This window comes from Takifugu rubripes, chromosome 16 (assembly GCF_901000725.2).
Source record: "Takifugu rubripes chromosome 16, fTakRub1.2, whole genome shotgun sequence".
Taxonomy (NCBI): Eukaryota; Metazoa; Chordata; class Actinopteri; order Tetraodontiformes; family Tetraodontidae; genus Takifugu; species Takifugu rubripes.
In genome coordinates this window covers 5,771,419-5,795,079 of record NC_042300.1, presented here as the reverse complement: position 1 = coordinate 5,795,079, position 23,661 = coordinate 5,771,419, and the positions used below count along the sequence as shown (strand labels likewise).

Genomic DNA, 23,661 nt, shown 5'->3' with positions numbered 1-23,661 from the left:
CCGGTATCTGAACACCAGTCGCCTTTTACCAGCATCGCTGAGTCCCACAGATAAAATATGGCCTCTGTAGCGGCCCATTCACTCACTCCAAGGAAAACATGGGGGAAAAAGGTGGCCAAGGTGGGGTTTGAAGGGCTTAAACTACCACCTCGCAACACTCACGGGATATTAGGTGGGGTTACTAGCCTTGCTTTTCCACTGAAGCTTGTCTTCCTTTCTCTTTTGATCATGCTTGTCTTTCCCGGGATGTGAGCAGGGAGCCGGGCTGTCCGAGTGTCTGAGCAGGAACTTCAGAGGAAGCGAAGTCCGTTCCCCTTCAGTCGTTTGACTGGGGGCCTGAAAATATAGAGTCTGTACCTTTGGCTCTTTCTGTGGCGCATCAATAGCAGATATACCCACCAGACGCTGGCGTTTTCATTAGGTTTTTCTGCTGTTGGTTGGGGGAAGGGGGGGGCAGTGTTTACTGGAGGATTCACTTTGTATTTTTAGTTTTTTGTTCTGTGACTGCTGAGGGTATAAAGCTTAAAGAAAGTCATTGCTGGGAAACGCTGTTTCAACTGTTAAATATATCAATCTATTCATATTCAAGCTGAGGTCTTCTCGCCACGGTCACAGAAACGCACGTAACACAGCTGATTTCATTTTCCATTCTCCAAAATACAGCAAAACTACGGTCCAGGGTGCTCAAAAACATGCCCAATCACATTTTTAAGTGCACTTCTGTGGATGATTTTGGGGGAGAGTGGGTGGGTAGGGGGGGGCCACATCTGCCTTTCTGATCTGCAGCCGTCGGGCTGAAAACGCTCTGCTGCTCAGCATTTTGGAACACAGCGAACATTTTTAAGACGGATGCCAAAATATGGCGCAGTCGCCTCTTTGTTTACCGCTGTGTTCCAGTCGAACAGATTGGACTCGGCTGCCTTCTGGTTCGGCTCCTGTGTTCAGCACCATTATGGTGGAAGCTCAGAACAAATGGAGTGAACATTTAGGTGTCACCACGTTGTTATGGAGAAGAGATACGAGAAAAGGAGAAAAACTCTATCTATCTATCTATCTATCTATCTATCTATCTATCTATCTATCTATCTATCTCTCTATCTCTCTGTCTCTCTGTCTCTCTGTCTGTCTGTCTGTCTGTCTGTCTGTCTGTCTGTCTGTCTATCTCTCTATCTTTCTCTCTCTGTCTGTCTGTCTGTCTGTCTATCTCTCTTTCTCTCTCTGTCTGTCTGTCGCGCTCTATCTATATCTCTCTCTTTGTGTCTGTCTCTCTCTCTCTTTGTCTGTCTATCTATCTATCTCTCTATCTCTCTATCTCTCTCTCTATCTACATAGATAAAATGAAAACAATCTGTCAAAGGTAATGACACGAGGCCGTGTGATGGATAGCTTCGTCTTACTCTGTTTCTCAATCTTTCACTCCTTCCTTTGCAGTCATTCTTTCTCCTTTTTCCCAGGAGAAAGCCATTATTCCCTTCACATTTCAGCCAAATTCACTGTATCTCTCCATGCTCGGCCAAAGGGAAGAGAAAGCCATTCTGTCCAAATGGAATTCCATTTCCTTTGCTCACCAACCTTTTTTTCTTTCATTATTTGGTCGTTGCGGAATAGCAACATTATTCTATAATATTTTGCACAGAACTGCTATTTTTTATGTTCTGATTATGAATTCAATCTCATCCCCATTGAATATGTTTTAATTAATTGCAGCTCTTTACAAAACCCAGTAGAAATCCAGGAGCCACACTTGTTTCCCCCTTTTAAACTAGATTATGGTATAAACCGAGCGGGATAGCTGCACATTAGCAGGCATGATCACCACACGGCTGAGTGATGGTGAAGTTCCACCTTGCCTGAGGGCTTTAATTTTCCTCGTGCTCAGAATTTTGCCACGAGAGGTAAGCATCACCTTAAAAGGTAGGAGATAATTAACCAGTGATGTCCTGGCCTGCGCCGCTTTATCTCATTTTATCCAGAAGTCGTGATAATGACAAGATCAGCTCAGTGTGGAGGTCTTGCCGGTTTGCTCTGCCTGTGTTTTTGTCGAAGGATTTTAAATCCAGCCCCCTCCTTCAGCCCCCTTTCCCTTTAAAACCGACATATTTCTCCTCCCGTTGCACTACTTTTTTCCACATCTGGACCTATGAAGTCTCATAGAAGTTAGATGATTTGATCGTGGTGGTCCCTATCATTGCTTATCCCAGTGGGACCCTGATGTTATAGAAACAGCCCCCGCTCTCCTTCACACACCCTCTCTTGCCATTTCTCGCTGACTTGATCAGTGAAGTGATTTCTCAGGAGAAACTAAGCCGTCTCTCCACTCGATGGATGGACTATTTGTCCCGGTGTAAGTATTGATGTGTTACTGCACACACAGTACATACCGAGAATTTGTTCTGTAGAAATCGGGTGTCTTAGGCTGTGTTATTGGAGGGTTAAACTGGTTCAGAAGACCAGGGTTGGACAAATGGATCAGCAACCGCAAAGCTATGAGCTAATGTTCTGGTGTTATCTGGATGTGGGTGGTGTTTACAACTCGGCGCAAACAAAGCCCAGAGAGTTGGATCACCGCGAGACCCTGTATGTTCCCAGAGCAGATGGAGCCCTGTGGCCACAGGTTCCGCTGCACGTTAATGCAGATCTCGACTCCTACATAAAGGACGGAACACACATTATGACAGATGTCAGTGTTTGCCATGCCTGAGAAAATAGCTGATATGCCAGCTGGAATTACTGTCATCTCGCTGTCACAATGGAGGAGAACAAGCATGTATTATAGCTAATGTATTATGATTTCATCATTCTTTGGGACACAAAAGAAGAAAATGTTTGCATTGTGAGGATTTCTCTTCTGTTTCTCAATTAGTTTTAATACTGCGAATGAAGGACCATCATTTAATGACACCGTCTTGTATGTACACGAATCAGCCAAAATATATTGTGGAAACACTAAAGAGTAGTCGAGACTGTATCTAATACAGTGTTTCTTCAGTTGTTGACCTAAACGAGTGCTAATTAGCGCGTGTAAAGTTGTATTTTAGTGGTACATTCGGTACTAATGTAAATGCACTGATACAAAAGTAAATAAATAAATAGAACAAAATTACCTTTCCCCAGCCAGCTTGACAACAAATGCAGAATGGCTTTGCAAGAGTCAGAAATGATTTATCTGGCCCCCCACTTCTTTGTCGGCATGGTTTTTGTTGAGTCAGAAGAAACCATCTGCTGCCTGGTGATAATGGGCGAGCAGGGAGGAGGGGACTGGAAATAGGCAGTACAAATAAAATTGGGAGAGAAAATGGCTGGCTCTGACCCAGTACATGCAGTACCTTCCTGTCTACCTGCAACAAGAATGCCGTCTTAATAAACACCCTGTCTGGTTTTGTGTGTGTGTGTGCATACAGGCTGGCGTTTACAGAGTGTGTGCCGTGTGTACGCTCTGTCTAACCTTGATCGAGCTGATGTTCTGTCAGTCTGTCGCTTGTTCTGCAGCAATGAAACCAGTGGGTTGACTCAGGAAGAGCCTTGTTTTGTGTGTTTTCAGGTAAATTGGTGGGAGTATTAATGAGAAAATATTGGGAATCAGGTGTAAAAAGAAAGCAAGAGCCACCACCGCGACTTAATGAACAGTCGCTTGTATGGAAGGGGAGGTTAAAAAAACATGTCTGGAGAGCGCCGCGGCCAGAATCCACAGAGCGGAGGAGGAAAAAATGCTCATTAAAACAAATAGTGGGCTTTAGAAACCTTGAAAACGGTCAGAGTTTTGACTCCTGGAGTCTCCGGAGCTCTCCGATGAAATTGAGCGCTCGGGGCCTTCTCTGAGTAAACCGGTTCAGTTTTGTCTCGTCTGAAACCGACAGGCTGAGCCGCACGAAAAGAGCTGACAGCCCATCTCCCACCTGAACCGGGCTTCACTCTTTCACTCCATCACTTTGTTTTCTACTTTGCCTTGAGTTGTTTCATTTTGCTGCCCCCTCCGACCCCCGCCCTCTTGCCCTGTCAAACACGTTTCATCATAGATTTAGCGCTTGTTGTATTGACACTTGCCAAAATGTTGGTTCTTTCTTACAAGGAGGCTGAGTGACGGGGTTAATGCTCTTTAATTGTTACTGACCTCGAGATAAATCCATCTTTGAGTAGGATCCTAATCTGGAATGTGGTCCGTTTTTATATGTAAAGCCCCCCCCCACCCGAACCAGATCGATGGCATCGCATTTTTGTCACAGCTCAGTCGGCCCCGCGCTCCGTCGGGGGAATGTTGGAATGCACGGCGGTGTGCCTGATGAAGCAGAGGCCGGGTGGAGGGGGATAATGAAATTGAGGGATTGGGGGGATCGGGCAGGAAGGATGCAGTGGGCGGGGGCTCAGTGACCAGGTCTTTTCTATTAACTGTGGGGGCTGGCTGGGGTGAGCGGAGAATCAGGCTGGACTCTGCCCTCAGCCTGCCCGGCTGTCAGAGCAGGCGTCCAAACGGCTGATGGGGAGAGGCCAGCGTTGCTTCAAGGTCCAGTGGTGATTGACCCTGTGTTTTCATCAGCCTGGGCTCCTCTGATAACATTTCTTGCTCTCTTATCAGCTCAAAATATTGGAGATGTGAGCGCGCAGAAGGGTGTAGAATTCATGTTTCGGTCTGGCACTGTTGGATTGTTGCTCCACACTCAGAAAGCTTTTCATTCACTTATTTCAAGAGGTTTACAGCCACTCCGTAAAAAAATTCTTCTTATTCTGTTGTGTTTGGAATTCTATTATCTCACTTGACTGAACACAGCATTTAATTTATTGCAGAATTAATATGCCTGTACTAGTTCTCATAGGAAAAGATCCAAATTTGAATATAGTCCACACAAGAAATTTGATTGTTGTTAGTGTATCCAAGGAGAAACATTGGGCTTGCTACAAGAGACTCTTGAGACTGTAATGGACTTTTTCTTTCCCTCTGTTCCTTGAATATAGGCTGTAATCAGCACTCGCTAGCAGCTAATTGTACGCCACGGTCAATAATAATAAAAAAAAGTCCCTTTAATGGTAATATTTTGATTTATGTTCAAAAGCTTAAAAAAATACAGCCACGTATGTGATCTTGAAAAGTTTAAGCTAAATCACCAGGGATCTATTTGTTGTGCTAAGCGTTGGTTGTTCGTTTTCCTGTGCTCTAATTGGTTTGTTTGTCACCCTGCAGGTCTCCGGAGACAGCCAGAGCTCAGGTCTGCTCCTGGCTCCAGGGGTGAGGTGGGGCCAGACACCCATTAACCAGCTCACACCCTGGGACACCGATGAACCCCCTGCCAAACAGCATCGGGACGGCGAACCCGGCGGTAATGGGCCTCAGACGCACGCAGCATGTACTTACGTATAAGATGGCAGCCTGAGTGCATCCAGTAATGCAAAGCTGACATCACTGGGAGGCTAGTTTACAGCACGTCTGCATACGGCCGCTTATATGCTGCACCGCCAATGACCCCCACGCTAATGAGGGTGACTCGGTCTCATGCTCCACCAACCTATTCCCTCCACTTGAATATATACACATACATTCACAGTCATGCATAGTCAAGAACCTCTGTCGTTTTATACACTGGCTTCATTATACTTACAATTCTTAATATGTCAGCACATCACATAAAAGTGAAAACCGCACGGCCACCATCAGAGACTCCAGTCTCCCACTTTATTGCTCCGTTCTCATTTTATTGCCCTTCTTATTGCATCACTGTGTGAAGCTGATTTAATCTAAATTAAACTTTTGTTGTGAACCTAAAAGTCCTTCAAATGATCTCCACCAGGTGTAATTTAGACCACAACCTTATTCTGTCCACGCCCCCTCCTTTTTTTAATACGGAGCAGGGTTGGCGCTCCAGACATGAGTTAGGCCAATATTGAACAATTTAACTCTTATTGTAATGAACTCATTTAGAATGGCTCTGCCCCAGAGCAGTTCATTTCCTCCCATTGCTCCGCTGGCCCCTGCCCATCCCAAATGTCTTTCATTTGGGAAGAATACCCACACGGAGTTTTAGTTTTCTCTGTACAAATAACAGAAACACAACAATCTGACAGTGCTTCCAACAGGGCTCTATTCCTGCTTGCCTTGTAATTAAATTTACATAAATGTTGCATAGATTTGTGGATTGCTGAAATATTAAACAGCCTGATCAGCTGTTAGCGGAGCAAAAATCATTCAAGGAGATTTAAAGATGCAAAGATGTTATTGCGCCCCCCCCCCTGCTGTTTGGCCAGACCCCCTGCTGTGCACTGAAAGTCTGGCTGAATTGGCCATGAAGTTCTGGAAGTCTTATATTGTGTGTAGCTGAACAAGACTTTGCGCCCCCCCCCCCCCCCCCACACACACACACGCACACACACGCACACACACACACACACACACACACACACACACACACACACACACACACACACACAGAGCTCTCACAGCAGCTCCAACACCCACGCTGCAGCTCGGAGAGTGAGACGTCACCGACCTCGCACGCTGTCACATATGACACTCCACTCAGAGAAAAAGGCCCGCATATTGATCCGCGTGCGTGCGCTATTCCAAACTGTGACTGGCGTTTGCAATGGCGCCAGCTCCTCTCCACACTTCACTGAACTGTGTTGCCAGAAAGTTCTCTGCCAGTCGTGCCAGAATTAATCAACGGGCTCCTTTAACAAAAACCACACTGTTGGATCTCTTAAAGAAAGTTTGTCTTTGAAAAGCAAACTTTCCCCAAGTTTCTTTGTACAAAAATAGTTCTGTTTTTATTACCGCTCTTTGCACAAGGCAAATTGTGGCATAAATAAAGAGGAGAGCGGCGGCTCTCATAATGGCATAGCTCAATGTCAACGCTGAAGGAGGAGCATTGTTTCTGCCAAATTACTTACCTCTCATCACAATGCCTATTTTGAAATGTTTTGAATGAGCTTTGACCTAATATAACACCGTTTTTTAGAAGACATTCCAAAAATAAGGCTGTTTGTGCACTGAATCTATGTGACATCAGACAGTTTTCCCATGTTTTGCTTTTTATTAGGCAAAAAAAATGTTCCAAAAGACTCACAAAGTATGTGTGCGTGTTTTATTTTCCTTAAAAAAACCTTGAAACTTTTAGCTTGTGGAATGCTAATCCTTTCAGTTTAAAATGATAAATCAAGATGAGCTACAAAAGAAAGGAAGTGCAGTGCAGTCCAGATGAGCTCAATGACATGTGAATAATGGAGGAACAAGCCCCTGCTTTGGAGTCCTTCATTCCTCTTTCCTTTCTTCCCTCCGTTTTTATCTCAGCCTCCCTCTCCATCACTCTCCAGGCAGACTATTTTATCAGGAAGGCTAGTATCATGAATAATGTGAGCTTCCTTTCTTCTTTTTTTCTTGAGCTTTTTGCACACTGTGATTTAGCCTTTGGCCCTGTGACAGACTGGTGGCTATTTTTGGAGCTCGGACCACGGCGGGAAGAATGAGGGATGGGAGAGTGGGATCGAATAAGCGAGGGAGGGAAGCACAAAGGCAAAATATGATGCCACCTTCCCACCACAGACTCAGCCACCAAATCCCTGTAGAGGCAAAATGATTTGCTCTTAAAGCCAGGCTTTCTCCATATATTCACTCTAAATATAATGTTCTTATTAAATGGTAATCTGAATAAATCTGAAGTCACAAGTGATCTAAAAACCTGAGAAATGGAGGGAATCTATTTCCTCGCACTGCCTTCCTTCTTTTGATATGATCATCTAGTTCTAGACTTAAAAAGTGGTTTCAAATGAACCTTCTGGAAGAACTCGGTTATAGAAGTAACGTTTTTTTTTTTTTTACTATGATAATCTGAATTTGGTGCATGTTTTTGTGTGCTTATAGGTCCGACATGGGCTGCAACGGTGAGCCAGCCCAGCCTCATGCCACATACCTACGCCCTGCAGCCGCCCTCTTACAACCACAGCGTGACTGCACAGTCCCCGATCATAGGAGTGACCCCCTCCATCCAAACACCTGTGCCCCCACAGCACCCTCTCATGACCGCCCACTTCCAGCTGACGCCTCAGTCGACGCAGCAGGCCCCCTCTCTGGTGCTCAGCTTGCCGAGCCAGCCTCCGTACCCCTCTGCTCAGCCCACAGTGGCGCCATCTGCCCTCACTGCCCAAGCCAACCAGGTGGTTCATCCAAACCCTCACAGCGTGATGGGGAACGGCCACTTAGCCTCTCACCCGGGCCTCATCCAGCCTCCTGCCTTGCCTCTGACTAACGGACAGGTAGCCGTGGCGGCAACGGTAGCGGCGCAAGGCCAGCCCACGACGGCGGACAATCACGAGTCTCTCAATGGCCTGCAGATGCTGCGGACGGTGGGGATGGGGAAGTACAAGTTCAGCGACCCCGGACACCCGAAAGGTAAGCGCGCTCACTCTCCGCTGATGGAGCCAGCGCAGGTGGAGCTTTTAGTGTATTATGGATTCACTTTTTTTCTCCCCCCAATCGTGAAATCCATCACATGTAAATTTGAAAGTCAGAGCTACTTAACTGGCAATTTATACACAGAAATGGAAGCTGGAGGGACAATGAGTCCATCTAAAAGGCACCGAGCTCTCTGTTCCCCGTGACCTGCGCCCATCAATTCGACTCAGTTCAGTTTGTCCAAAACAAGGCTGCAACAACAAAAAAACAAGATAAAATAAAACTTGCAACTCCAACTCTCTTCTCGGCTGTCTGCAAAGATGTTCACAGACGATGTCTGTGTTTGAGCGCCATAAATTAGTGTTTGCTTTAACCTTGGGGTTTATGACGCAGGGCGCTGGAAACAGATGTTCACAATTCCCTGACCAATTTTCACATTTAATGAAGCTTTTAATTTAGGTTTAGATTGTTTTCTTATTCCCGGCTCATTGTGATCAATAAGAATGGTGCAAATGAACTTGGAGATGGCAAAAAAGCAATTATTTTGCCTGCTGTCTGCGATACATTGAAATGAGACTGCAGGTAGAATTGGAAATGGATAATTAGATGTGCTTGTCGGCAAAGTCCCTGAATGAATTTGAGCTTCTATGCTCCTCTGTTGAATAGCCTGTCATGATCCATTAGCCATGTACATGTCAAAACCTACTGACTTTCTCTAACAGGCCAAAGAATCTAGAATTTAATTGGAATTCCAGAACACGGATCCAAGCGATGAAAGAAAACACTGTCGGTTTGTTGCGGCGCCGCAGAAGAAACGGTGTTTCTGTATTTCATGTTATGCCAAAGTTATTGGATCAGATTCTATCAGCACAGCTTGATGGCGGCTGTATTTCTATGTCGAAGTTTGCAGTTTTTCAGCAGTATACATAGTTAATGCCTTGCAGAGGCCCCTGTGAAGGACATTCTCCAGGCAGAGGCACTTATATCTCTTCATATCTGCAGCGTTCCATCCTTGTTAGCTACAGGAATCAAACATTATAATAGCATAGCATCTAACAATGATAGCATGATTAATAACCACTGAGCAGTGAAAATCAGTGACCACTTAGCTCGGCTGCTATAATCGCATCATCGCCAGCCTCGCTAACCTGACCCTCACTCCTGCCCCTTTGCTGTCGCCGCTTCTTTCCTTTTGTTATCTCTCTTGTCACTTCCTGTCGCTTTCTCCTCTCCTCCTGCTGTCTCGCTCAGTCCAAGAGGTCACAAAATAACCTCGCTTCCACACACCGCGCGCGAGCTGTTTGAAATCAGTTAGCCCAGTATATAGATGATGCAGACATCTCTGCTCTGTAAACGCATCGAGGGAAATTATGGAAATTTATGCTGAACTTACCTGAAAAACACCCACGCAACCCCAAACGTGAAACTGTACTTTTTAACCAGTGCTGTTGCAAAAAGAAAAACTCTTACACGTGGAAAGTATCCATTAGTTTCATACGGAATTAAAGGTCGAAGGGTAAATTGATGGGAAAACCAAGCCCGCGCGGCTGCGCTACAAAGGGATGAAACAACATATCCCTGCAAATTCAATTTAAGTTATGAGCACTATACGCTAATGCCGAGCCGCAGTGGAGGAATCCCAATCACGCGTCCAACGTTAGAGGGTTGTCTGAAGTGATTATTGGACAAACCGTTTAAATGCTAAAGCCAGTGCTTAAGTGTCTGTGTGGCTGCATTCTAAAGAGCCTCAGCCCCCAAACACGAGGGGAGGAAGCGCTGATTTGTGGAGAAGCCTTTGTGGCTTTTTGATGGCGAAGGCCCCAATCTTCGCGGGGCCGACGGAGCTCTCCGTCCTTAATCCAGCCGCACGGGCCGGCGTGCGCGCGCGTGTCCGTGCGTGGGTGTGACTCTATGGATGTTTTGTCAGATGTCAGCCCCACAGCCTTAAAGCCAAACAGCACAGTGACAGAAATCACACTCCGTGTTTGATTTGGCTCTGCCTTCAAAGGGAGCAATTTGTCTCCGCTCTGCATCAGTGGGCACATCAACAACTGCTCTCTCTCTTACTCACACACACACACGCACACACACACACACACGCTCTCTGCTATCTATATGTATCTGTTTTCTGTGTATGGGATGTGTGTTCGGTGCCTGTGTCCGTGTGCACAGGGCGGCTTTAACCCGATCACCTGCTGAGACGTGCCAACCGCCAGGCTGTGATCTGCCCGCCTGGTTCCTCCGTCCACAGCAGGACGGTTCATAATACCTGCACATCTAAGCGCCGAAATCGTACTCCATCTTCTCGGACTGCTGTTAATTTCCTTCACGCCCGCCCACGCCGTCCTTTTTAATCATCTCCCGTTTCTCAGATGCAAATACAAAAACAACGTCGCTCCAAACCTTCCTACACGCCGGCTTATCTGCTCGCATCTGCAGGAGCCACGGCACTCACCGTTGTCGACGCATTACTGCGGATTGTTGAAGGGCAGGACGAGCAAGGAAAGTAATAGGGCCATGTAAGTGAAGGTGCTTAGAGAAGTAGCTATCAATACAAAGAGAGGATGGAGATGAGAAAGAGGGAGATGCTGAGAGCCGAGTCGGTGTGTGTCTATTGACCACACAATTAAAATCGATGGCTGCCGTGATGAATATCAGCCTGGCATAGCTAGTGCTGAGCTCGGGAGGCGCGGCCCTGCTCGCAGTGAACACAATTAAGCAGCTCTGGCTCGTAAAGCGTAACACCGTGTCGCCTGTGCAGCCCGTATTTTCAGCTTTATTTGTTTTCCCGGTTAGATTGTTGAGCGGGGTCCCTCCGCCTGGTAACAGGTTGTGTTTTAGCGCGGTACAAACGCACACAAGTGTGCCCAGAAGATCATATGTGTGGACTCACATGAGCGCAAACACACCACCAGAGGCGCGCACGTGTCCGGCTAGAACTGGGGAAGTTCATCTTCCAGTCAGAACACATCAGCCATCATCTGGGGACCGCGCGGCTCCGGAGCTGCTAGTGAATGCAATTAAGATGCCTCACTGAGTTAAAATCCATGTTTTCCTGTGGGGAGCGCAGCACAGCCTCACTTTCAGGACCGCTTCACCTTCCCTCTGCTGCCGCCACCATTTCATCAGCTTTATTTGCCTTATTCTTTAACTTCGGCTCTGGTGAATTTGAAATATTTGTTCTAGTTCGGGACCAAACCTCAGCGTCCTCTCGACCCTTTCTTCTCAACAACATCATCACAAAATAAGGAGACCATACATTTCTAAATTTACTGTTTTCTAGGCCAAACTGTGGGTGTCGGGACCGCATAGTAGAGGCTCTCATTAAAGGCTATTTTTGAATCGATATGCAGTTTTATTGGGTCATTTTGCCTCGTTACTGCTTTATTATGTACCCAGATCTGATAATGATGTTTCAGGATATGGTGTACAGTTCACCTCAGACTGGAATAGCTGCAGTTATTAAATAGACATAAAGCATAGAGTGTTATTAATGATGCATAAATATTCATTTGGATTTAACCCTGAGATTATACTGTGAGCAGCACAGGACATCCAAAGGAATGGAAACACAACCCGTTTGTGATGCCGAAACTAAGACCATTAATCACAGTTGGCACGTTCATTAAGCCCTTTTCTTTTTTCTTCCCACTTTGCCTTATTGTTTCCTGAGCGCAGATATGACTACTGTAATTCAGACTCGACTGCTGTTGTGCTTTCTTTGCTTTCTTTTGGGAGGTAAAAACGCTAAATTCTCAATATGCTGACTGGGATCAGGGCCTGCAGAATGAGCGTCGGTAAATGAATTAAAGCCGCTGCCGTGTTGTGCTGGGCGATTATCTTAAAGCCATCTACATCAGGATTAGCTAGAGCCGAGCCAGGGTTATGATTCCAAAACAGGCTTAGCTTGAAATATGAAATGCAGGGATTTTCATTGCAAAGGTTTTTATTTTATTTTGGGGGGGGGGGGGGGGTTTGCTCTCTTTTTTTTTTTTTACTCAGAGTAGTTCTGTTGGAAGCGGATGGAAGTGGAAGATTATTAATGAAGTTTGAACTTATTGCAGTAGGAGTAGACCAAGTATGTGCAGGTGATTCTCTTGTAAGCCTGTAGCATGTAGCATAGCAGCTGCTTGATGTTGTCCTATTTGCGTTGCACAGGATGACTTCTATTGAGACGTCTACAGATTCGAGTACAGCTCGAGCTCTCAGGGGACAAGAAAATGAAGGGGGGAGGAGAACGAGGCGTATAACAACAGTGTGTCATAAGCTGAGGGGAAAAAAGCTCACCCCGGTTCTTTATCTCCCTCGTTATGGTATTTTAAAGGATAGAAGCCCCGCCAGGAGCCCCATACGTTCTCTCCCCCCGCAGTTAATACAGAGACGCTGGCTAGCTCATTAAGATTGATCATTCCTCATCCACCTCCTCCATGCACAATGTGGCACCGGCTTCATTAATCACCAAGATTTTCTGAGATAGAGCTCAGCCAGCCAGAGTCGCAGGACCTGGAGCCTGACAGCCCGGCTCCCACGTGCATAATCACAGATGCGCTGCTGCTGAAGAGCAGCCGCCCGGCTCCCTGCCACACTGGAGGGGGCAGTGTATCTACTCCTTTCTCCTCCTCTTCCTCCTCCATCCCTCCTTTCCCACTTGTCGTCTTCACTGCAATTGTCTGTTTGCTTCACTCAGCCTCCGCTGTCAGCTTTATTCCTCCCATACTGCTGCCTCTCAGCATCTTCTCCAGCCGTCAGCTCCGGCTCCCACCTGCTCCCCGTGCCCACTTATAACCCCTTCCTCCCCCCCAATTCCTCCTCTCTTCTTGACTTTGCCTCACCTCCCTTTTCTCCCCGGACTCATGTCCTGGGTACACACAGCATCTGTGTTTAAACTCTTGTTTTTATAAAGTTTTCTTCTCTCTGATGCCGTTTTTTTTTTCCCTTAAAACCTCCGGCTTAACAGTGTGGACATAAAAGAAAGAACTATATTTTGAACCTTTTGAGTAAAACTGAAAAATTCTGAGGCAGTAGAGAGGAAATAAGTACTTAGGTAGAGTAATTATTGAGTGTAGGTGGTGTGGTGTTAAGTTGGTTGATTAAATAACAGATGTTTGATTTGATTTCCAAAGTTAGATTTATGAAAATAATTTTAAGCAAGCTGGAGGGATTGACCAGAGTGGAATCAAATAATAGGAGTGAACTCGGGGGACATTTGGGAACTCGCCACCTTTATGTGAAGCTAATGAATTATATAGATCTGGGTGTTAAGTTTTTCATGGCGAGCAAAGACACTGCGGTGTTACTCAAATTATAATCTTGGTTTGACATGTGGGTTTATGCTAATATTTTAATCAATACTACTTTGTAAAATATTCAGAACTCATGCTAAAGGTATTTATCCTTGACACTGCAAATAAAAATTAATTATATCAAGTAAAATAGTTTTGTCTTTAGATTTTACTCTAGTTTTCAGTAGATTTCGCCCTAATTTTTCATTTATATCTACTATTCCATCACCGCTGTACTTTAACTACATGTGGGGGCTCGTGTGTTAGTTCAGAAGGCGCGATGATTTAAATAAATAACGCCCAATATTAACATTGCTCGACTGCACTATGCAATATTTGAGTAATTGTACTCCTGCTGCATTTATCTTCTAATGTAGTCTGCCTGGGATTATAGACTACGCACACACACATGCAGCGTAAGTGATTTCTAGAGTTGTGATAGAGTGCGACATTGCATCACTCGCAGCCATTAAAAAGCATTCACTATTTGGGAGACGGGACAAGCACCATTTGCTGGTATGAAACATCTCCTGCCTTCAGTTGTGCTGCCGCAGATTAATTTTGCTGTAAAGTCGTGTCAAAGTGAATGGAGGTTATCCAGCAAGTGGCTCTGAATCTCAAGCAGCGCATGTCATATCTGATACGACAGGATTAATTGGCACGAGTCAGATGTCGATGTTTTATTCCGCACATCGCGCCATGAAAAAGGCAGTAATGCATTATCAATGAAGTCGAGTGTAACCCAGCAGATGTTACCAGGAAGCCGGTCGATACTGGAAGTTTTTTTACTAATGAGAAGACGTAATTGCAGCAGGGAGAGAGCTCGACATCCAAAACAGGAGCAGATGTTCTGGAGTTTTTGCTAACATCTTGGTAAAAACTGCAGAAGTTCATCGCCATCAGCTCGCTCGTGCTTCCTGCTGTGCTCACATTTGTGAGCGAATAGTCCCACTTTTTTTTGTGTGTGTTTTTCCTAAAGAGCCTAAAAATGCAGGCACAACATCTAATAAATATTAATGGACCATACATTATCCAGAATGTGCCCCTTCCTTTGGCTAATTATCCTGCTAACTTTGAGCAGCACAACAGGCTTTGGGTGTGAAGATAAGATGCCTTTTTTCCTGACTTAGACAAATGACACTGGTCTGAATTCCGATCAGAAAATCTTTGCAGGCTAGCGGTGTGCCGCGTAAATGTATTCCTTCGCTGTAAGATGGAAAACAATGATGCTGAAAACAGCAATATGCTCTTGCCCGATTAAATTTGCGAAATGTGTTTTGTTGCTAGAGGCTAAAGCTCTGAATTATAGTGTTGATTATTATCATCCTGCAGCATCAGTGTACCAAGTCACTCCTCACCGATACACATATTGTTTAATTATATCATGCGGCTGGCTGGAAAGTGGGATAAAATCATTACGTGAAAGAGTAAAGCTCCAATTGCAACTTTCAGAAAAGGTGGGCCTTGAGGCGCCCAATCCAGCACACTAACGGACCAGCAGCAGCTCCCACTAGATTAATGTAGCCGCCATCTTTGCAGCCGCAGAAATAAGCCTCAAAAAGACCCCCACGACTCTGGAAGCTCTGCTCAGGTGTGCAGTGGTCTGAGAAGCTTCCCCACGCACCACCTAACCTCTGCCGCTAACCTTTCTGCTTGGGCTGCTGCCACATTCCAAAAGTTGCCCAGTAAACACGGTGTCTTCAGGGCGAGCCGTGACATTTCTCTCCAGCCGCTCTGTTGACGTGGACGTTTCGGTTTTCCCTCTTCCTCCACGTCGCTTTTCTTGCTGCGAGCAGAGGCGAGCGTCACCCACGTGCGCAGCTCGCGAGAATGGGACGCAAACCAAAGTCGTAAACACGGTCGAGGCGTGAAACAGGCCGGGCAGCATATCTACATTCTCTCACACATACGCTGGCATCTGCGCTCGGCCACAGCTATGTGCGTGGTTTTTAAATGTGAAGGGTAGCAGCGGGCTTAGCCAGACCTGCTGGTGTCTTCAGAAGAGGAGAAGAACTCCTTAACTTTTAGAGAAGTGAAGGGAATTCTGAGCCATAATTTCCTTTGTACGGACCTGTAAGTCCATCTTAAAAGCTGCTGTGTCGACATTCAGGCATTTCCAGGCAGAGCTTTTTTGTATTTTTGGCGAATGGGCTCCAGAAGAGCTGCAGCAGCTCAATGTCATCCTGCGTAACAACAGCAGGAATTCAAGTCTGAAACAAAAACAAAAACTTTGATCACTGAGAGCCTCTTTGTCAACCTGCACGGGTGTTTTAAAGGGCTCCAAAATAAAGGAATGCTCAGTCAAAGCACTTTTTATGCAAAAGCTTTTTTTCCTGGGAACCTTGAAGCAAAACTGTTTTGTCACAGCTCTAAAGTTAACTATGCTGCAGAAAGAGTACAAAATTCCGATATCACATAATTAAACACTAATCCTTTGCACTAAAAAGTGTAATTATTTTAGCTTTATCACGTCTGGACTATTGCTCTAATCGTTATGAAGTCGACTGGCTTTGCTCATTAAATGTCCGGGTCTTTTTCTTGGAAGCTGCAAACGTGACCACATCAACACGTGTTTTTAGCTGAAGGTACAAAGTTGTAAAAGATGTACGCGTCCACGTATTTATGAAAAAAGAGAGATATCATAATCCAGCCAAGTGGTAAACATGGTGAGCGAGAATGGAGTTTCCACTAATGTTGCCATTTACATGCAGCTGCGCATCCTCCAATTAATGTAATGACGCACGTCCTTTTTAAGCACCGTGGAGGAATCACTTCTTTCTCAAACTGTGCTAATCGCTTTTGTGTACCGCACCGTTGTTGTCGCCCTTCTGCCAGCGGCCTTTTTTCAGGAGGTTATGTGTTGTTAACCACAAAAGCCCCCAGCTGAGTCATCGTTCTGTACAGAAAATGCTCCTGGAAAGGATTAATAATTGGAGAATTCTCCATTTTAGAGGCCTCATTAGCAACCGGCTCATTTTTATTAAGCGACCTATATCACAATCACAATACTGCCCTATTTAAAATGACGGGGCAGCGATGGCTGGTGATGTAAACGGCCATCTTTCGGGTGAATGTACGTGCTTGAGATAGCAGCAGCTTGACCAAACCATGCACAAAAACCCCAGAATAAAAAAAAAAAGGACCTGAATGTGTCTGCACTCGCCGGACCCTCGAGTGGAATTGAGAGGCGCACTCAACCTTCTCAAGGTGAATGGAGGATAAAACATTGTTTATGCATATGTTTGCTCTGAAAGGCTGCGATGTGCAGCAGACGTGCGTCCAGATGATTCATTTCACTCAATTAGCCCTCTTTTTCCATCAGGATTGATAACGTGGCTCCAGCAGAACTCTTGTCCTTGCAGTAATTCACATGAAACAGTAACTTGGCAATTTAATTAAAAAGGAAGATGGAGAAGTGTTGCGCACCCACTCTGTTCTAATGAAACCCCCCCCCCCTCGGCAAGCATACAGTATGTTATCAGCACAAGCCAGTGACTCCAACATTGTTATTGGGATCATTCCATTATGACATTGTCTTACTTAAAGTCTGATGCGTGTTTGCACATGCACGCCCACACGTGCATCTCCCTGCATAAACGCCGGCGTGTTTCTGCACAAATGACATTGTTATTAGTCACGGGGTGGATAAATGACTTAACCCTGGGCTGAGCTTGACAATGACGTCCTCCATTAATGCTGAAGCAGAATGATTGCTAATCTGTCGGGGGCTAGCCTAGTTCACGTGGCTCCCAGTTTTTGTTTAAATGAAAAAATAATTCAAATGCATGTTGGCGTAATGCCTCTTTGGCACAATGACAGAAAAGCCGATCCACATTCTGAGGCTTAAGCTCAGCCTGAGTAATAAAAAAAGTGCATTTTTATGCATGCTCGCCTTTAATAGTTGGAGCTCCCCACAGGAATTATATTTTCAGTCTCATCGGAGCAACTTGCAGTAGGATGTGCTCGTAGCCTCCATAAGAAAGAGTTCGGATGTTATGTGATTTTTAAATATCTGCTGAATTGGGTTAGTTTATTAATGATTTCCAATGGTTACAACACTGAATTTGCACAATCGGCACAAAATCAAATGGACAAGCAGGCTGCAGAATTCTGCTCAGAGGTGTCGCGCCAACAGTCTTGCTGGCGTTGATCGCTGTCGTAATTCTCTGTCAGTTAACCAGCCATGCAGCCTTCATTTAGTAATTAATTTATGTTTAATCGGGTAATGAAGAAGTGCATCTCATCAGCCTGTATTTCTGCCCAAGTCATTTCCTTATAGGACTTTCTTTTAAGATTCTTATGGAGAAATGACTGAGACAGGTCAAAATCGGACAAAACGGGTCAAATTTGCCCAAGAGCAAGCCCTCCTTTTTAAAGAAAAGAGGAAAAAACAGTTTTTCTGGCTTTAAGGGGCCCTCTGTGTTGTGGCTCCCTCGATTTAAGTGAACTCTCCCTATTTTCGAGAAGCTCGGATTATATTAGCAGAATGGTGGAACGTTCCATGATACTTTTATGAGGTGTCAAGTCAAGGTCAAGTTTGCAGACAGATGCAGAACGTGGATCGCCCTGAGCTGCTTCACACTGAGGTGGCTGTTTCCATCTGTGTGTCTCCGAGAGCTTGAATGGGCCTCTTATTCCAGTGGAAACCTGCAGGAGTGGTGAGGGAATGGAGTCGTTCCCGATCGTCACATAATTGTCCTGCGCTGTAGTTAACACATTCCTGGAGGTTTAAAGACAGACAGTGTGGCAAAGAGCCCCCCCCCCCATCCTCCCACACACACACTCACGCACGTACACACACACGCACGACCAATGTCCCTCATCAGTACAACTAGACTCTCCTCGGTACATCCCAATTAAAACGTGAAAATCCCGTCTTGGCCATACATTTTAATTGGAAATAAACACAGGCTGTGTGATTTGATAGCAAGAATAACCTTGAAAATCACTTGAATTTCTTTCAGAACTTCTGTTCCAGTTCTTCTTGGGGTCTAGGTTTATTCCTGCGGTGTGTCTGATGTGGGTTAGCCCGCTCGCTCTACATTTGCCGCTACTGTTTTATTATTGTTGTCACTTACGTGGAGAAAGTGGAAAAAAGAGCTACAAAATCCTTCTCCCCTTCCGTGGTGTTCTAAATTTCCCTATAGTTGGCATATACACAGTACTTACACTATTACTATATTATTATGACTTTTATGATTAGTAGTAGTTGATCAATTATTTTTAGTATAATAAATATGCAAATTGAAACATAACTTTAGTTTCAGGTTTGTAGGACTCCTGTGTTTGACAGCTCAGGAATAATAACTGGGTAATAAATATATTTATTTCTCTCCCTACAAAAATAGCAATCCAAGGCTCTTAGAGCTCTCCTGTCACAAATAGAAAGTGTAACCTCTTGTGAAGTTTAACCAGACTGACTCGTAACCTCCAGTTTGTGCTTCCATTATTGGTCTATTTCTGCTTGAAAACGGGTTGAGATTTTGACATGTTGCCGCCGATGTATGAAGCGGCGTGCATGTGTTTAGAACACCGGCTGTCTCCCATCTCCGCCTTGATAACGAGGAGCAGAGGACCAGCCGGAGACCAGAACACTCCACCACCACCTCCTCCTCCTCCTCCTCCTCCTCTTCATAGAGGCCATTCATGACAGAGGCAGGAGAACACTCCGATGCTCCCAGGGCTGCGTTTGTGAGCATTGCTGTACAGCACCATTCACACACACACACACACACACGCACGCTGACCTGCACTTTAGAGATATATGTGGACGTCCTACTGGTAGAAAAACAGCAGAGGAGGGATTTTTTTGTCACTCCTTGTCTTTAATTGTGGCCCATCTGGGAGAGACAACAAAGGCCCAGCCGGCCTCTTCGAGGGGCACAGGTTCTACACTTTGTCCCAGCCCCTTTTTCTTATCCTCTCTTTGAGGCCCCCCCATCACAGCTCAGACTGGGCACTTTGACAGCCGTGCTCGGAGCAAAGAGCAGACAAAAATAAGCTTCCTCATCATGGACTATTCTACGAGGCTGGATGGTGCCGCCGCGCTCTCACAGAGCGAAATCAGGACAGCTCGGGATTGAAGCGGTCTGGAGGATTTGTGACGCGTGGCGCGCGCTGATTTGCTGGGAGGGAGCAGCGACGGTAAAGGCGGCTCCAGAGATGAATGTGGCGGTGATTGTTGGAGGTATGTTCTGAGAGGCCGTTCAGAGTAATTAGGCCCTGAAAGAGCCGGAGCGGCGGCGCTTTTATCTGCGGAAAGCATCGTTTGTGCAGACGATGGCATCCAGATGAGTGTTCTGATAGTGTTCACGGCATTTCGCAGCTGATAAAACTTGACATTTAGCCACAAGGGCTTTTGAACTGAACTGACCTGAAATGAAGATGGAGATGTTAAAACTCAAATCTGCTTGCAAGAAGGTGGCTGCGTCCTCGTCCCCTCTCGGGCTGATAAACATCAATAAATAATGGATCTGTAATTAGTGCAATAGGCCTCAACTGAGTTTTTGGTGTTTTATGTACCTGTATTTGTGTGTCAAGGTTTAAATATAAAATATCCCTGACAAATAATCTCTGGTACTTTTGGGGGATCGGTGATATAAAAGCTAGAAAATATATTTTCCGTACAATATCAAATAATAGAAAATTCTGGGAAAAAAGTTTTGGTAATGTGACTATTGCATTATTCAGTTTATTAAAGTGCACTTTTTTCACTTGGAGAAAAGGACACAATTGTATTTACCTGCGAACAGAAACTTTATGTTGATGTAATAAAGGAAGCTGAAGGGTTTCACCTGCTGAGGGAGTGAAAGTGTAACTGAATAAGGGGTTTGTAAATAGTTTTTAAAGAATGCATTTTTCCCCTTCTCTTGGTTGATACAGTAACACAAGATCCATCATCCACCCATCCATCCGTCCATCATCCATCCATCCATCCATCCATCCACCCACCCACCCAATCACCCATCCATCCATCCATCCATCCATCCATCCATCCATCCATCCATCCATCCATCCATCCATCCATCCATCCATCCATTCAACTTTGACCTCTTCTGGAAACTAAGATGTTCCCTTGAGTTTCAGCTGAGCATTAAATCAGCCAGTGAAGGGAAGTTGTTTTCTTACAAATGAGGAAAAAAAGGCAGATTTGATTGCTTTTCCTTTTTCTTTTCTTGACTTTGGAGGGTTCCAAATAGAAATCTGAGGTGTTTCGTTGAAAACTAGATTTAAGCTGAATTATTATGAAAGGATTTATTGGTTTTGTCACACAATCTTTTTTGCTCTCTGTTGGGGAAATAGTTTGTTTCCATGGTTTGTTTCCTCTTTTCAAACAGTTCTTGTTTTCCTGCAGTAATAATCAAAATGCTCAGTAATTTTCAAATATATAAATAATGCCACATTAAAGAAACACTTTTTTTTAAATGTAATTTTGGTTTGTAAATTTGTGAATTGAAAATCATGTATTTGATGGCAATGATGATTACATACATTCTAAAGAGAATTACAAACTCATTTTAATTTAAAGAAAGATTTATTTTGAAAAATGATAGATTTCTTTTGAAGCACCAAAAAAATGACAAAATGAAATTTTAATTCTTTTCTAATTCTAATTCAAATACAGAAAGAACTGGCATAAAAAAAATCTGAAACGCCTAAAAAAATTAAATAAATCCTCATATAGACAAAAAGGAAATCCTGCTTCATCGAAATAAAGTGTTGAATGTAATTTTGGGTCGTACAGATTTAAACAATTTAGGATTTGAGACCATGGCAGATGAATTTGATCTACTCCTACTGAAATGAAGTGAATTTTCCTACATTTAAGTATATTTGTAATGTATTTTCTGTCCTTAGCACAATTTATTGCTCATATATTTTAATATGGAATACATTTTTAAAAATCTGTTTTTAGGAACAATTAAAAAAGAAAAAAAAAATCATTTTGAAAATCATTTTAAACCCCTATATAATTTATTTACTTCAATACTAATAGAAGTGTGAGATAATTCTAACACCCCAAAATATCCATAGAGCACGACAAAATGGTTTTATTTTAAATTAATGGCCAAATATGTGGAGAAAAATTAATGTAATTTAGCTGCAATTGAATTGCGTGTAGTATAGAATTTCAATATAACATTTTCCAGCTACAACTCAACTACTCTGGCAGAGATATTCCAAGATTTTGAAGTAGCATCATTAATGAATAAATGATTTTGGGATGAAGACAAAATGGTGGATCTAAAGCAAAAAAACCCACACTATTTACATGTAGAAGCCTAAAATGGCTCCCTCGTACACCAATGGCGTGCCGCCACTCCCTTTAACAGCAGCCAATTAGGAATCACCACACCTTGTAGTCGGGAGGTGTCTGTGAACGCGCTGATAGGACACGGGACGTGGCGCTCGAGGACGCCATTGGCCGCGGCGCTGAGAGTGGTTTGACAGTAGAGTATAGTTACTAGGCTGAACAGCAGAAGTGTGTGGTTTTATGCCCCCTGCACGGTCCGGGTGTCAACCAATCATGAAGAGCCAGCTCAGGACCTGGTTATTATTGCCAAATGGTTGCGAGCAGCAAACGCCGCCATCACCAGCGGCAGCCTGTGGTGTGTTCTAGTGTGGAGCACAACATGTCTCCGGCAAAACAAGCCTGTTCTATTCCATCTGGATTCGCTCGAATAGTATTGAGACGTTCGGCGTTTCAGAGCCGCCCAACACGCCGGTAACTCAACGCGCTATCGTGCCAAACCCCAGAAAGGGAACGCCACGTGCAGTTTCATGGTTCCCGCTGGTGATGAAGTGTTCACGGAGGCTCGCCGCTCCAACCGAAAAGAAGACATAATTAGCTTTACCATCAGGCATTCAGGTGTGTCTTCACAGCTCTGAGGGAGGCGGCCATTGTTTTGCTGACAAGTCGAGCCCCCCTCCCGACTCACTCTCTATTCTGAGGACGAAAGGATGGTGCGCAGTGTGGCTGATTGGAGTTGAGAGCCATATCGGTTGCTGGAGATTCTCTTAAGCTGCTGTGTATTCACTGCTCACAGTCCATGCCCACACAGTAATCAGATAGCTGACCAGATGACAAGCGGCGGCACAGAGAAATAGGAGTGGGGGGAGACTGATGAAGGCCGTTTTTGTGTGTGCACGGCCGGCTCTGACCACGCAGCTGCACAAATCACCGCAAATTTGGATTTATAATTGCATCCTCCTCTAGTTGGTTTGCTTATTTAGCAAGGCGCCATTCTGCCCATTATTACCCTGATTTGATAAGTGGAAAGCGGAGCGACGGATGAAGGCGTGTATCCCGGCGCCCGTTTGAATCGTGTGTTTACTAAACGGACCAAAGGAACTCAGAGCTTCAGCGATCGGGACAGCGTTAGATGCCAACTGAGGAGCAATTCCAGGCAAAAAGAGGAAACGGAGTCGATTTAAGTTCATTAAATCCCATCTGGGATGAGTCAATCACCTCCATTTCAGCGTAAACGCAGCCAGAACGATCAGATGACTGATCAGTTTCCTTCACTGGATGACTGAAGTCGGTGTAAAGCAGCGCATGTAACAACATTCTGCTGGAAAAAGCGGCTCTTCTGACGATTCCGTTATCTCCACCACCATCTATCTTACCTCCCCAACATGTTCCAGTTCCTTGTATACAACACTGTGTGCCAAATAGATGTTGAGTATTCATCACAGCCTGCGGTCCGGCTAAAGCGCGCTGTTAATTCTGCAGTGTCAGTACGGAGGCCGGCTCCTTGAAAATCCCAGCGTTCCGCATTATCCCCCTCTGAAGCGCGGTTGATTGGGCTTTAACAGAGCTCCGGCGCTGGTTATTCCACCTCGGGCTGTAGAATAAGTTGCTCATCTGCCGCTGATCTTCCATCGGCATCCTCTCGTGGTACCTCATTAGGATCCAGAGAAACAAGTGCCTCTGCCGTAGCTATCGCCAGGCCCAGGACTCTGCCGCTACACCTTTTTATACACCGCGCGGTCTAATGCAGC

At 44.9% G+C, this 23,661-nt stretch overlaps 1 protein-coding gene across 3 annotated transcripts in view; it reads left to right on the top strand.

Moving 5' to 3' along the window:
• Positions 1-23,661, top strand: part of klhl29 (kelch like family member 29) — a 143,441-nt gene that overhangs the window by 66,360 nt on the left and 53,420 nt on the right. For all 3 annotated transcript variants that reach the window (XM_003971580.3, XM_011611910.2, XM_011611911.2), the window contains 2 exons: positions 5,177-5,312; positions 7,847-8,374. In XM_003971580.3, the coding sequence (XP_003971629.1) occupies positions 5,177-5,312; positions 7,847-8,374 (664 nt within the window). The remainder of the gene's footprint in view (positions 1-5,176; positions 5,313-7,846; positions 8,375-23,661) is intronic.